Source organism: Tenrec ecaudatus, chromosome 1, assembly GCF_050624435.1.
Source record: "Tenrec ecaudatus isolate mTenEca1 chromosome 1, mTenEca1.hap1, whole genome shotgun sequence".
Taxonomy (NCBI): Eukaryota; Metazoa; Chordata; class Mammalia; order Afrosoricida; family Tenrecidae; genus Tenrec; species Tenrec ecaudatus.
In genome coordinates this window covers 171,861,604-171,874,957 of record NC_134530.1, presented here as the reverse complement: position 1 = coordinate 171,874,957, position 13,354 = coordinate 171,861,604, and the positions used below count along the sequence as shown (strand labels likewise).

The 13,354-nt window shown below is 51.4% G+C and overlaps 2 protein-coding genes across 3 annotated transcripts; both read left to right on the top strand.

The window, feature by feature from the left end:
• Positions 1-340: 340 nt before the first annotated feature.
• Positions 341-5,947, top strand: USF1 (upstream transcription factor 1). Of its 2 annotated transcripts, XM_075563690.1 has the most exons (11): positions 341-386; positions 2,365-2,457; positions 2,854-2,903; positions 3,052-3,167; positions 3,492-3,593; positions 3,834-4,029; positions 4,248-4,335; positions 4,462-4,520; positions 4,651-4,745; positions 4,998-5,126; positions 5,218-5,947. In XM_075563690.1, the coding sequence occupies exons 2-11, from the start codon at positions 2,450-2,452 to the stop codon at positions 5,305-5,307; spliced, it is 933 nt and encodes a 310-aa protein (XP_075419805.1). In that variant the 5' UTR covers positions 341-386; positions 2,365-2,449; the 3' UTR covers positions 5,308-5,947. The 2 variants fall into 2 exon arrangements, with proteins under 2 accessions (XP_075419805.1, XP_075419814.1); XM_075563699.1 differs by lacking the exons at positions 341-386; positions 2,365-2,457 and having other exon boundaries at positions 2,850-2,903; positions 3,052-3,136.
• On the top strand, positions 5,764-7,506 carry TSTD1 (thiosulfate sulfurtransferase like domain containing 1). Its single transcript, XM_075540799.1, has 4 exons — positions 5,764-5,777; positions 6,239-6,630; positions 7,043-7,205; positions 7,300-7,506. Exons 1-4 carry the CDS (start codon positions 5,764-5,766, stop codon positions 7,349-7,351), a joined length of 621 nt encoding a protein of 206 aa, XP_075396914.1. The 3' UTR covers positions 7,352-7,506.
• Positions 7,507-13,354: the final 5,848 nt, after the last annotated feature.

Below are 13,354 nucleotides of genomic sequence, written 5' to 3'. Positions count from 1 at the left end.
AGGCTGAGGTTGGCTCCCTCACTCTTTTTTCCCGGGCACCAAAAAGGCGCTGCCCAGCACAATGATGGTGGCACACGCTAGGCTTCCTTCTCCCGTGTCTGCTGAGAGCAGCCACCGCCTCAGCGTCCTTCCGGTGGGATCCCAGGAAACGGCATCTTTTCGGCCCAGGAGCACCTCGAACACCTTCCCAGCCCTCGGTGGAGTCTTCCGGAAGTGGGGAGACCCGGGCGGTGAGGGGGAGGGACGGGGCGGGAGCGGCACTTCCGCCCCTCACCAACATGGCCGCGGGCCGGCAGTGCGCATGAGCAGCTGCCCATGGAACTGCCCGGGTCCGGAGGGGGCAGAACACGGTCGGGGGAGCGCAGGGGGTGAGGCCGCCTGGCAGGGTGAGTGCAGGGCCTGGCAGGGACGGGAGGCTCGGCCCGGCAGGGCAGCCGCGATCTGGCTTTCTCTTCCCGGCTGGTAACTGGGGCGGAAGCCTTTGTTTGGGGCGAGGGGCCGCGCCGGCCTCGCTACCGCCGGCCCCCGGGTGGGCCCAGCTGGCTCCCCGCCCCCGCGCGCGCCCCCGCCCTCGGCCTCCGCCGGGGGCGCCTAGCGGCCGGGGCGCGGGGTGAGCTAGGGGACCCCGCGGGGTCACGGCCCGGGCCCCGGGGCTCGCGCTTGGCGGCCGGGCGCTGCGTGTGCTGAGCGCCTCCTGGATGGTGGGCCTTGAGGGGGCCGCCCGCTCCTGGGCCCGATTTCAGCGCCCGGCTTCTTTGGGGACTTGGTTTCCACTGCCCCCGCCCCCCACACCCTTCTTTGTATCCCGACGCAGCCAGCGCTCCTGCCGGCCTCTCTCTCCGGGTCGCACAGCCCCCAGGGCTCAGGCACTGCTTCCCGACGGCCGATTGGAAGCGGCGGGCTGACCCCGTTGCCCTCCGAGGCTGCCCTGGCTGACAGCTGTGGGCGATCCGGAGGCCGCCGGGTGCCCGGCCCTTTCTTTCTCGCCGCTTCCTGCAGCCGGCGCTGCCAGCCTGGGAGGGGCCGCGCCTCGGCTCTGCGGTCGGAGAGCTGGGCGGACCCTAAAGGCCAGTGCCCCTTCCACTTGGGGACTGGACTCTCCCTGCGGCGTCACTTCTTCTGGCAGTTTCACTTTCAGTTCCTTAAAAAAAATATATATATATATATACATACATACACGCACATAGATGGTGTATATATATAATTATATGTATATATAATTGACACTTTTCTTAGACACTAGTTTTTCAGTGCTCCTCTGCTGAAGATTTCCTATACACAGGGGAGGGTTGAGTTTGCGTGGTGGCGTGGGGTGGGGCTTAGGGTTTCGACCTTAGGAGTTTACAAAAACCTTTTATGTTTCCTGTCGCAGTAATTTTGTAGCCTTGCAGCCCTTTGTTCTGGCCGGCCTCCCTCTGGATGTCAGGGCCCTATGGCTGGCACGCACTTAGTGGAGAGTTTCCTTCTCCCATTGCCTCCACTCCTTCAAAATCCTCCACGGTCCAGCTTTTTTCCTCCTTGCTGCCCCACAGTTGATCAGAGTTGTCATGGCAACATATTAGCAAATGTGTTATTTTACAGGATGCATAGAGATAATAACTGATACTGATACTCTCCCTGGGAGAGTAAAATAAGATCTTGAAGATACTGCATTTGGGTTTCAGGACCTGTAACAGATAACATATTGGGGACACCCCAAACCAAGTGGCCTCCCAAAGACCCTTGTGGTTAACCCCAGATCCCTTGAATGGGTTCTAACATATAGCAAGCTTTTATAGGGTTTCTGAGGCTTTACAAATCTTCAAGGGAGCAGACAACCTCATCTTCCTTCCACACGATGGCTGATGGGTTTGAACCAACAACATTGTGGCTAACAGTCGGGTGCTTTCCCAACGGTGCCACCAGGGTCCTTGTGGTTTGGGGTAATTTTCCTGTAGTGTTGGGCGTCAGCTTTCCCCTCCCAGGAGTTGAGAACAGAGCTAGCCTGGTGTACAGTGTGCAGCTAAGAGGCTGAAGCAGGATCAACTTGCATGGCCCTGTGTTTTGTGCTGATGCTCATCAAACATGGCCCTTCCTAGACCCCATGAAGCTACTGCCATGGCAGATCATCATAGCTTGAATCATAATCTGTCACATACAGCTTGCTTCTCATTCTTGCAACCCCAACATCCCCCTCTCGCCCAGGAGTTGAAGTGACCTTGGAGGAACAGTGGCCTTACCCACCCTTGTAGCCCAGTCCTCGACATCAGAATGGGGGTGGCAGATGATTGTATTATGTTCCTTCAGAGCACCTAGTTTGAGAACCGGGGTGGGGTGGGGGCTTCTCAGTTTCTCATACTCACCACAACTCCCCGATTTTACCAGGACTGAGTACACAGGGCTGTGAGGAGCGTGATACGAAGACTTCCTGAGAAGGACCAGTTCCTCGGATGTGCCCCCTCACAGAGAGATGAAGGGGTGAGTGAAGAAGGGCTAGGGTCTGGGACAGGAGGTGGGTGGCTTGGGAGCACGGCAAAATGGCACTAGCTCTGGAGTCAAGCAGCTGTGGATTCAGGTCCCAGCGCTACCACTTGTTAGCTGTGTGACTTGGTTTCCCCAACTATGAAATGGGAATAGTGCTAGTTGACCTTACAGGGCCGTTCTTAGTAGTGAGTAGATAATGCCTGGGAAGTGCTTAGCTCAGTGCCTGTGCACATGGTAAATTCTCAGTAAGTATTACCTGTTGTTTTTCTAGTCTAACCAGGCACCTGCATGGACTGCCGTGGAGTTTGGGAGCATACCGTATGTTACTGGGTCAGTGAGCTTCCCATTCGTTCAGACCCCAGTATTCTTTTATCCCTTTGCCTCCAACAGGCAGCAGAAAACAGCTGAAACGGAAGAGGGCACAGTGCAGATTCAGGAAGGTGAGTAACACAAATAGAGCCCAGAGCCCTTCCTGGTCTTCATCGCAGCCTAGCTCCTCTGGTTAGTGACAAATGGCACACAAATGGAACAGGAGAACAGGGCGGCAGCTCACAGGCCTTTCCTGTCCTTTTTTACTTAACAATCCAGGTGCAGTGGCAACTGGGGAAGACCCAACCAGTGTGGCTATCGCCAGCATCCAGTCAGCTGCCACCTTCCCTGACCCCAACGTCAAGTACGTCTTCCGAACTGAGAATGGGGGCCAGGTAAGGGAGGGGGCCAGGTGGCTGCAGGTGTAACTTGGGGTGGGGATTGGGGGAGGTTGAACATGTGTTGGGAGACCTGGCTTGGAAGATGAGGTGAAGCTGTGGACTGTTTGTGGGGTGGAAAGCTTTGGAGTAGAGATCGGTGTGGCCTCTGGGCTATGCTGGAACCTCTCTGCGGGGAATGGAGGAGAACTGGCTGAGCCCATGCCTTTGAAGAACTCTTGTTTCTGGGCCCTGTCTAAAGGAAACTTTATGAGGGGCCCTGCTGGTACTTAATCTTCCTCTTCTTTCTTCTTCTCTCTCCCCATCCCTCCCCAATTCTAGGTGATGTACAGGGTGATCCAGGTGTCTGAGGGGCAGCTGGATGGCCAGACTGAAGGCACTGGAGCCATCAGTGGTTACCCTGCCACCCAGTCTATGACCCAGGTATAGGGGTGTGGGCTGGGGAGGGGCTGGAGCACTGAGCAGTGAGATGAAGGGAACTAATAAGATGGGACAAAGCTAGGGATGGTGAGACACCTAGAGTTGCTTTGTCCTTTGTCTCTACCGTCACTAGCTTTTGCCTTTCCGGATCACCCTCCCTTCATCTCCACAGCGTGGAACTGCAGAGGGGGACGGTGGGAAGGATCTGCTCACTGAACTCTGTTCTCTTGCTCCCCGCTCTAGGCGGTGATCCAGGGTGCGTTCACCAGCGACGATGCAGTTGATGCAGAAGGGACAGCTGCAGAGACGCATTATACGTATTTCCCCAGCACTGCCGTGGGAGATGGGGCAGGGGGCACCACGTCGGGAAGCACAGCTGCTGTTGTTACTACCCAGGGCTCAGAGGCACTACTGGGGCAGGCGACTCCTCCTGGCACTGGTGAGATACCACTTAAAGATGTGGGCTGGAGGGGCTAGGGTAGATGGAACGGGGCTCAAGCCCCCCCAGGTGATCCCTAAGGCCTGCGCAGGCAGTGGGGCTGCTCTTCCAGCGAGAGGAAGCCTGTTCTCCGTAGGGGAGGGCCCAGGGCGTGGTTCTCTGTGTGGGGCCAGCTGCCGAGCCTCTGTCCTGACGGAACTTACCCTGCATCCTCCCAGGCCAGTTCTTTGTCATGATGTCACCCCAGGAAGTGTTGCAAGGAGGAAGCCAGCGCTCCATTGCCCCCAGGACTCACCCTTATTCCCCGTAAGTGACCCTTGTTTCTACTCGGTTAGGACAAGGGGCTTAGATCCTTGCCAAATCCCTTACCCAAAACTGCCATCTCAATGTTTGACCTTCCCTCCCCCTGGCCGCCCTGGGCTCTGTTGTCAGGAAATCAGAAGCTCCCCGGACAACCCGAGACGAGAAGCGCAGGGCTCAGCATAATGAAGGTGGGTGGGAATTGGGCGCTGAGTGTTGGGGCTGGGGGCTGCAGTGCTGTCCGAGGGTTGGGTGATTTTACCCCGGAGCCTGTGGCAAGTTCTTACGGAGGCATTTCGTCTTCCCCTCTGCCCCCCACAGTGGAGCGCCGCCGTCGAGACAAGATCAACAATTGGATTGTGCAGCTGTCCAAGATCATTCCAGACTGCTCCATGGAGAGCACCAAGTCTGGCCAGGTCCGGAAAGACCCAGGGAGTGGGCTGTATGCCTGAATTCCACCCTCTGGCATTGCTTCCAGAAGTTTGAGGGGGGGGGGGTGGGGGAGAGAGAGAGAGAGAGAGAACAGACATCAATGACCTTTTCTTGTTCTCTCAGGGCTTCCTGTATCCCTGGGAGGTTTGCTCGATCATCCTTAAGGGGAGATAAGATCTTCAAATAGGAATGTGCTTTTGGAAAGCAAGCCAGGTTCTGTTCTCTGCTTCTTACAGAGTAAAGGCGGGATTCTGTCCAAAGCCTGTGATTATATCCAGGAGCTTCGGCAGAGTAACCACCGGTTGTCTGAGGAACTCCAGGGGCTTGACCAGCTGCAGCTGGACAACGATGTGCTTCGACAGCAGGTTAGACCTCTTTCCTCTCCCCAGTGGCTGTCTAGATAAGTCTGGGCACTTGCTTGTGCCAAATTCTCTTCCTGCCTCCTTCCAATGTCAGGTGGAAGATCTCAAAAACAAGAACCTGCTGCTTCGAGCCCAGTTGCGGCACCATGGAGTAGAGGTCGTCATCAAGAATGACAGCAACTAACCTTGGGGACTCAGGGGCTTCGGGCCCTACCGCCCTTTCTGAGAACTTCGGATAGCCCAGGAGCACCAGGCTAACCCCATGCCCCTCTCCTTCACTGCCCACTTCTGGCATGGGACTCGGGGGGCATTCAGAAAGTGTGTCTTTGAACTGAGGCCCTGTGATGTAGCAGCCGGCCGTGGTGTGAAACACCCATGTAGCTGAGCACTGACGACAGCCGCGACCACCCCCACCAAGCAGCCCCAGGGCCCGTGTGCTCCTCTTGCAGTGCATGTGCTGTCTCTACGCTGGATACTGGACACTAAACTGGAGGGCTCCCAGCAGAGGGTCTACTGACAGGGAAGCCCTGGCTTGCTCTGGGATGCCAGCCCTGCCGCTGGTTCTCTCTCCTTGGAGCTGCTGCCCACATTCTGACCTGGCCCCGCTGTGGAACGGGCTTTAGCAAGAAGTGGAGAAGGGATGCGGAGCCCAGGGTGAGGGGCCTGGTCAGCGAGCGGCTGGCTAAGGCCTATGCAGAAGTGTCTGGAGCCAGGGAGAACAAGAAGCATGGTCCCACTGGGGGCCTTCCCCCATGTGGGGGAGTTTTTGGTTTGTTTTTTTTTCCCCTTCTTTTTTTTTAAAAACATAAAATTGTTGAGAGCCACAGCTGTCCCGTTTGTACTGCTTTCGTGGGCCCCAGGGCTGGAGGGAAAGAGCACAGTGCCCTTTGACCAGTAAAGGCTGGGCCCAGTTTTAGGTTGGGGTGCGGTCGCCATCATTAGCCTAAGCCTTGGGACCTGGTCCAGACCAGTGTGGCATGCCCAACCCACACCTGGCAAAACGCAAGGATTTCTCCGGAGGGGAGTGTCCCAGGCTGGTATCAATAACAGGTGCTGCGGGGGGGGGGGGGCGGGCAGTGCGGGAGGCGGTGCTTTAGTTTCCGCTTCCGGTTTAGGAGGGGTGGGGGAGATGTTGCTGGAGCCAAAGGGGTGGACTGGTGCAGTGGGCCCAGGGTTTCCGTCATTGGCAAACCATGGCTGGAGGTATCTGGGGCGGGACTTGGGGCCTCTTCCCACTGCCTGTGGCTTGGGGAGCTCGCGGAACCCCCTGGGTGGAGGTGTGTGTGCAGAGCCAGGCTGAGAGCCCTGCTCACACCCGTTCTTAGGGTGGGGGGCGCCCGGGCCTTGGCCTCTTCTACTCCAGGCTCTGGTGCTCCTTCCTCAGTACCCACGGTCGCGCTCCCTGAGCTCCGCTTACTGCTCTCCGCGGGCCGGGCCCGCCTCTTCGACGTGCGATCCCGGGAGGAGGCTGCGGCTGGAACCATCCCTGGGGCGGTTAACATCCCGGGTATGGGGCTGAGGGGGATGCGCTGGTGGTGGAGCAGGGTCTTATCTCAAGGGTGGCATGGATTGGGGCCCTGGTTCCAGGGTTCCTGTAAGTCACCCTGAAGCTTCCCTAGGGAAAGGCTGTAGAAGGTGGATCCTGGCAGTGAAACTGGCTCGTCCAGTTTGAGGGGAGAAGGGGCCGAAGTTGGCCTCCCTGAACCTGGGTGCCCGAATGTGCCTGCCCCTCCTCCTCACAGCTCAGGAAGTGGCTCCCTCTCAAAGGGACTCGAGTGTGCCGCCTTGGATAACTGCTTCGGGCCCTCGGGTTGGGGGCGGGGCTTGGGCGGAGCTTGGGAGCCCCTGAAGATTTATTGGACCGCCAGCGCCCAGCCCTTCCTACCTGCTTTCCAGCCTCTCCTCTTGACTCCTCCCAGTGTCCGAGTTGCAAAGAGCCCTGCAGATGGAGCCGACCGCTTTCCAGGCTTTGTACTCTGCTCAGAAGCCAAGGCTGGACGATGAAAACCTTGTTTTCTTCTGTCAGATGGGCAAACGGGGCCACCAGGCTACGCAGTTGGCCCGGGCCCTTGGATACACAGGGTATGGAGATGGTGGGGGAGGGGGGAGGTCAGAGGGAGGGACTGGGGACTTCCTCTAGGACCGGTCCTTGCCTCACCCCGCTTTGTCTTCACAGGGCTCGCCACTACGCTGGGGCCTATAGCGAATGGCTGCAAAAAATGGGCTAGTTAGAAGGTGGTTGATTGATTGGTCCCCCCCACCCCGACGCCTCTCAAATGATACTTGTGGGTCACCTTTACTAGGCCTGATGAGCTGACCTGCTGGGCTGCGTAACTCCTTATGCTGTGCACACCAAAACATCAAATAAAGAGCATCTTAATCAGAGTCTTGGAAGCCTTTCATTTGTCTCATGAACCGAACACAGGCCCAGTCTTACTCTACAAGACATTTCAGCCTTGCGTCCTGTTTCCTTCTGTGTTCCTCTAACGATATTCTCCCCCATCCCCCCACGCCCAAATACATTATACAAAAAACCCAAGCCCTTCACCCGCAAGTTGACTGACTCACAGGGACCACATGTGGTACCGAATGGAACTGCTCTGTAGAGTTTTCTGAACTGTCACGTTGGCAGCAGACAGCCAGGCCTTCTGTGGGGCTGCTGGATGGTTTTGAACTGCCAACCTTGGGGTGAGGCAAAGGCAATCGATTTGCACAACCTGGGTACCTTTCCCCAAGTACATACTAGCAATTCTTATTGAGACTACAATTGGGGCTGTGGTGGTTCAGCAGAATTCTTGCCTCCCGTGGAGGAGGCCCAGGTTCGATGCACAGCACACTGCATAGCCACCACCTGCCTAACTGGAGGCGAGTGCTGTATGCTGGGGAACAAGTTCAGTGGAGCTTCCAGACTGTCCTACATTGTTGGGCTCTCTGGAGGAGCACAACCAGTGTGTGTGTGTGTGTGTGTGTGTGTGTGTGTGTGTGTGTGTGTAGAGAGAAAGATTTGAAGTAAATGGCTCTAGCAATTGTGGAGGAATCTGAGGGCCGGGTGGCAGGCTGGAGGCTTCTCCAGACTTAACATGGTTCCAGGCGCTAACAACACCAAAATCTGCAAGTCCAGTGGCAGGCTGAAGGATTTTCAGGGAACAAGAGCCAGAGGTCAGACGACGGTGAGACAAATGCAGGATCAAGACAGCTTTTCCAGAATATCCATTTTATGTTATGGACACAGGTCATAGCCCCCTCCCAAGGAAACCTTTCTGATTGGTTGTCCACACATTTGATCACAAAATGGGAGGGGATTAAATAGTGTTTGCCAAATGACACCATAACCTTCCTAAGTTGACACATAACATTAGTCATCACAGTCCACCCTTTGTTGATTTGGCACCTAAACCCTCCTGCTGCCATTGAGTTGAAGCCGACTCAACTCACCAACCCTATGAGAGTAGGACGGCTTCTTACGGTTTTCGAGACTAAAGCTTTGTGGCAGTAAACAGCCTTACCTTTCTCCCAGGAGTGCCTGCTGGGTTTGAACTGCTGGCTTTGTGGGTAGTAGCCCAGTGTGTAACTCTCTATGCCACCAGGGCTTTCCAAACCATCCATAATCTCTAAATACAACTATACTGCAAAATAATTTGTCAGTTCAGCTTTACTTTTCCTCAGACCAGTGTTTATGTCTGCTGGGTAAGGAATCTGGAGGGTTTTTAAGGCTGTGACCCTATGTCTCTTTAAAAAATTAAAAATTTTATTAATCTCCCCCTTTTTATTTGTAGGATAGGACACAAAATAAACACTACCATTGAATCAATGCTGACTCATATCTACCCACTGTGGATTTCTGGAGATAAACTGCTTATGGGAGTAGAAAGTCACCAGTCTTTCTCTCGAGGAGCTGCTAGTGGTTTGAACTGCTGACCATGCAGGCCAATTCTATTCCATAGAATATTACACATAGGGACATGTCTGATCAGAGCACATGGGAGCAAATGAAGGGCGAGGAAGAGAGAGTGGAGCACATCCTGGCCCACCAAGCCTTGAAGACGATATCCCCGTTCAGAACAGCCAATGCACAGAGTGGACAATATGGCTGGCCCCACTATGAGACATGATGTCCCTCGCTGACCCATGGCCCTATGGGGGACAATACTGGAGACAGTGTCAGGATTGGCCTAGTCTGGCCCTACCACACTGAGGCAAAACACGAAGGGTGTGCGCCAGAGTGATGGTGAGCAGAGCAGGGCAGTCCGAGGGAGGGCCAAGGATAGATTTTGGGGCCAGGGCATGGCACCCCATCAGACTCGACGGGAGGACACCTCTAGAGGTCAACAAACAGACCTTGAACTATTTACAGGTTTTTCTTTTCTTTTTAAAAATTAATTACTTTTTACTTATTAGTTTTTTTGTTATTGTTTTCTTTTCTTTTGTCACTTTGTTTTGCTCTGTCTTGTTTTTTGGTGTATATTATTATATCTGAAGGTCTATGTAGATAAGATAGCCTGGATGAACAGTCTGGAGGAGAAAACAATGGGACTGATGGTTTCACGGGACATGGGAGAAGGGGAGGTGGGGGAAAGGAGGTGGTGTTGACCAACCCAGGGACAAGGGAACAACAAATGATCCAAAAGTGATCCGTGGCAAGGAGGGTGTAAGAGGCCTGGTAGGGATTGATCAAGGGAAATGTAATGCAGAGAAATTACTGAAACCCAAATGAAGGCTGAGCATGATAGTGGGGCAAAAGGAAAACAAAAGGAAATGGAGGAAATAACTAGGAGGCAAAGGGCCTTTATAGAAGTCTAAATACAGGCATTTACATAGGCAAACTTATTTATATATGATGATGGAGAAATAGATCTATGTACATATGTTCATAGGTTTAGTATAAAGGTAGCAGAGGAACATTGGGCCTCCACTCAAGCACTCCCTCAATGCAAGAACACTTTGTTCTATTAAATTGACATACAATGATGCTCACCTTCCTGACACGATTGTTGAAGACAAATGGGTGCATAAGTAAATGTGGTGAAGAAAGCTGATGGTGTCCGACTATGAAAAGGTATACCATCTGGGGTCTTAAAGACTTGAAGGTAAACAAGCAGCCATCTAGCTCAGAAGCAACAAAGCCCACAAGGAAGAAGCACACCAGCCTGCGTGACCACAGAGTGTTGAAGGCACCAGGTATCAGACATTAAAGAACAAAAAAATCACATTATTGTGAAAGACGGAGAGTGCAGATTGGGGTCCCAAAGCCCATCTGTAGGCAACTGGACATCCCCTTACAGAAGAGTCTCGGGGAGGAGACGAGCCAGTCAGGGTGCAGTGTAGCAATGATGAAACATACAACTTTCCTCTAGTTCTTAAATGCTTCCCCCCACCCCACCCTCACTATCATGATCCCAATTCTATCTTAAAAATCTGGCTAAACCAGAGGAAGTATACTGGTACAGATAGGAACTGGAAACACGGGAAATCCAGGACAGATGATCCCTTCAGGACCAATGGTGAGAGTGGCTATACCGGGAGGGTGGAGAGAAAGTGGGGTAGAAAGGGAAACCGATTATAAGGATCTACCTATAACCTCCTCTGTGGGGAAGTGGACAACAGAAAAGTGGGTGAAGGGAGAGACATCGGACAGTGTACGATATGACAAGATAATAATTTATAAATCATAAAGGGTTCATGAGGGAGAGGGGAGCGGGGAGGGAAGGGGAAAATGAGGAGCTGATACCAAGGGCTCAAGTAGAAAGCAAATGTTTTGAGAATGATAAGGGCAACCAATGTACAAATGTGCTTAACATACAATGGATGCATGTGTGTGTAGATTGCGATAAGGGTTGTAGGAGCCCCCAATAAAATGATTAAAAAAGAATATTACATATATCAAGAAAAATATACTATACGTAGTTGCGCAGCTCATCTCGTCAAAACAGTGGCAGTCTCTTAGAAAACTGCCCTGTACGTGGTTCTTCCTTGTCCCACCTCCCTTCCCTTCTCACCTCTTCCTCCTCCCTCCCCGGCCTGGCCTAATCATAGTCTTCAAAGTCTTTTCCTTTGGTGGGAAACCACTTTTTCCCCTTTATCATAATGGTGCCATGAAATATTTATGAGAGTGACTAACATTGCTGAGCACAATGTCCTCCAGTTTTGTCCATGTCATGAGTTGTTTGACAGTGGTTATTATTTTTTTTTAAGGATGCACACTATTCCATTGTGTATACATACCAGTTTCTAATCCATTCCGCCATAGACAGGGTGCTTGATTGTTTTCTTCTTTTTACTACTAAGGAAATTGCTGCAACAAACATGAATGTGCTTACATTTGTTCTTTATTCCTCCCCCCAGTTTTATTGGCACATAATCCATATCATGCAATTCAATCATTCAGTCATATCAAGAAGAATTGTACAATAAAAAAAGAATTGTACAATCATTATTACAGTCAACTTCAGAATATTTTCATTCGCCCCCCCTCAATGGCTATATCGCCTTTAAAATGAGCTGTGCAAACACATCAGTTCTAGTGTTCCCTCCCGTCCCACCTTCACTGCTTACTCCTGAAGTCCCCTCACCCTCCCCGTCGCCCCTCCTACCCATCCTACACCAACTACAAACCCTTGTATCAGTTATTATCTCAATGAATCCACACATCTGTGCTTCCTATACTGCTAAACCCAACAGAAACAATAAAGAACGAAATGAAGTAGTAAGGATAAAACACTAGTAATATAAAGATATAAAAAATACCACAGTAGCAGGAAGAAAAGACCTCCATCAATATTTAAAACACCAGTAACAAGCAAGAGAGCCTTGCACCCAGAACAAATTCAGGTCTGGTCTAGAAGGAGGTCAATTGGCCAAGTATCAAGTTGTATCAAGCCTAATCAGGATGATAATAATCTATGTTTGATAGTAAGGCTGTCTCAGATGTATGCTGTGGCTACGGGCTTTCTGCCAGCAGCATAATCTGACTAGACACTCTGCAGATGGATTTTGGGCTCCCCCTGTCCTCCACAAATTGGGTGTTCACAACTTAAGCTCCGATACTTTTCCCTTAGTCATATTTGAATTTTGTACTTCTTCCATGTGGATTTAGTTGACTCCTTGCTTTGATGGCTGCTTGTTTGAATACAAGCCGTTAAGACCCCAGACATTACTCTGATCTTTATTTCTTTAGGGCATGTACCAAGTATAGAGATTGCAGGATCACAAGGTATTTATCTTTACATTTGTTTAAGAAAGCACTATTCTGATTTCCATAATGACTGTATAATTCTGCAGTCCTACCAGCCATATATGAGCTTTCCAATCTCTCCACATGCTCTCAAAACATTATTTTGTTTTTAATTTTGCTAAGAGTGTTGGTATAAGGTGGTATCTCATTGTTTTCATTTGAATTTTTCTTCTGGGTAATGAATTTAAAATTTTTAAAATTATTTAAAAAATAAGATTGTTGGCCACCTAGATGTCGTTTGTAAGTGTGTATCAATTGTGTCCATTGTTTGATTGGGTTATTTGGGTTTTCTTTTTAAGGTGGGGTAGGTTTCTCTCTAGTTTTGAAATGGGCCCTTGATCTGATATACCGCCGACAAATACTTTTCCCCTCTGTGGGTTCTAATGTTACTCTTTTGTTGGAGGCTTTTTGCTTTGTTTTTCTTTCTTTTCTTTTTTGGATGAAGACTTCTGATGTATAGACATGTCGTTTTAGAAGGACCCAATCTTCCCTTTTGTCTTCTGTAGTGTGGGTGATTTTCATGACATTGGGCGGCACAGTGGTTACGCACTGGCCTGTTAACCTCAAGGTCAGCCAGCTCCATGGGAGGAAGCTCCCCAAAGAGTTACAGTCTCAGAAATCTGCCCAGGCAGTTCTACCCTGTCCTATGGGTTTGTTATAAGTCTAATACACTCGATAGCAGTGAGTTTAGTAGCATATTTATTCCTGTTTGGGGCCCTTCAATTTGTCCTTGTATTTTCATCCATGATCCTTAGAGTTCTAGGACTTATCTTCAAGTCTTTAATCCATCTTGAGTTCATTTTTGTACAGCCCTGTTTAGCTCTTCTATGAGTACTTTACAAGGAGAACTAGGATGTCAGGAGCCTTGCTGGAGCTGTTGGGGAAGTATTGGACTGCTACCGCTCAAAATTACTAGCCACAAAAAAAGAGACAACACACACACACACACACACGGATAATAAACAGGGAAGAAGTGCCCATAACAATTACAGTCTTCATT

What these genes read in the sequence shown, in the direction of transcription:
- USF1 (XM_075563690.1), top strand. An exon ending in AGGACTCACCCTTATTCCCC is followed by an intron (nt 4,336 to 4,461) that starts GTAAGTGACCCT and finishes CTCTGTTGTCAG; the next exon opens with GAAATCAGAAGCTCCCCGGA. An exon ending in AGAGCACCAAGTCTGGCCAG is followed by an intron (nt 4,746 to 4,997) that starts GTCCGGAAAGAC and finishes TGCTTCTTACAG; the next exon opens with AGTAAAGGCGGGATTCTGTC.
- TSTD1 (XM_075540799.1), top strand. An exon ending in TGGGGCGGTTAACATCCCGG is followed by an intron (nt 6,631 to 7,042) that starts GTATGGGGCTGA and finishes GACTCCTCCCAG; the next exon opens with TGTCCGAGTTGCAAAGAGCC. An exon ending in CGGGCCCTTGGATACACAGG is followed by an intron (nt 7,206 to 7,299) that starts GTATGGAGATGG and finishes TTGTCTTCACAG; the next exon opens with GGCTCGCCACTACGCTGGGG.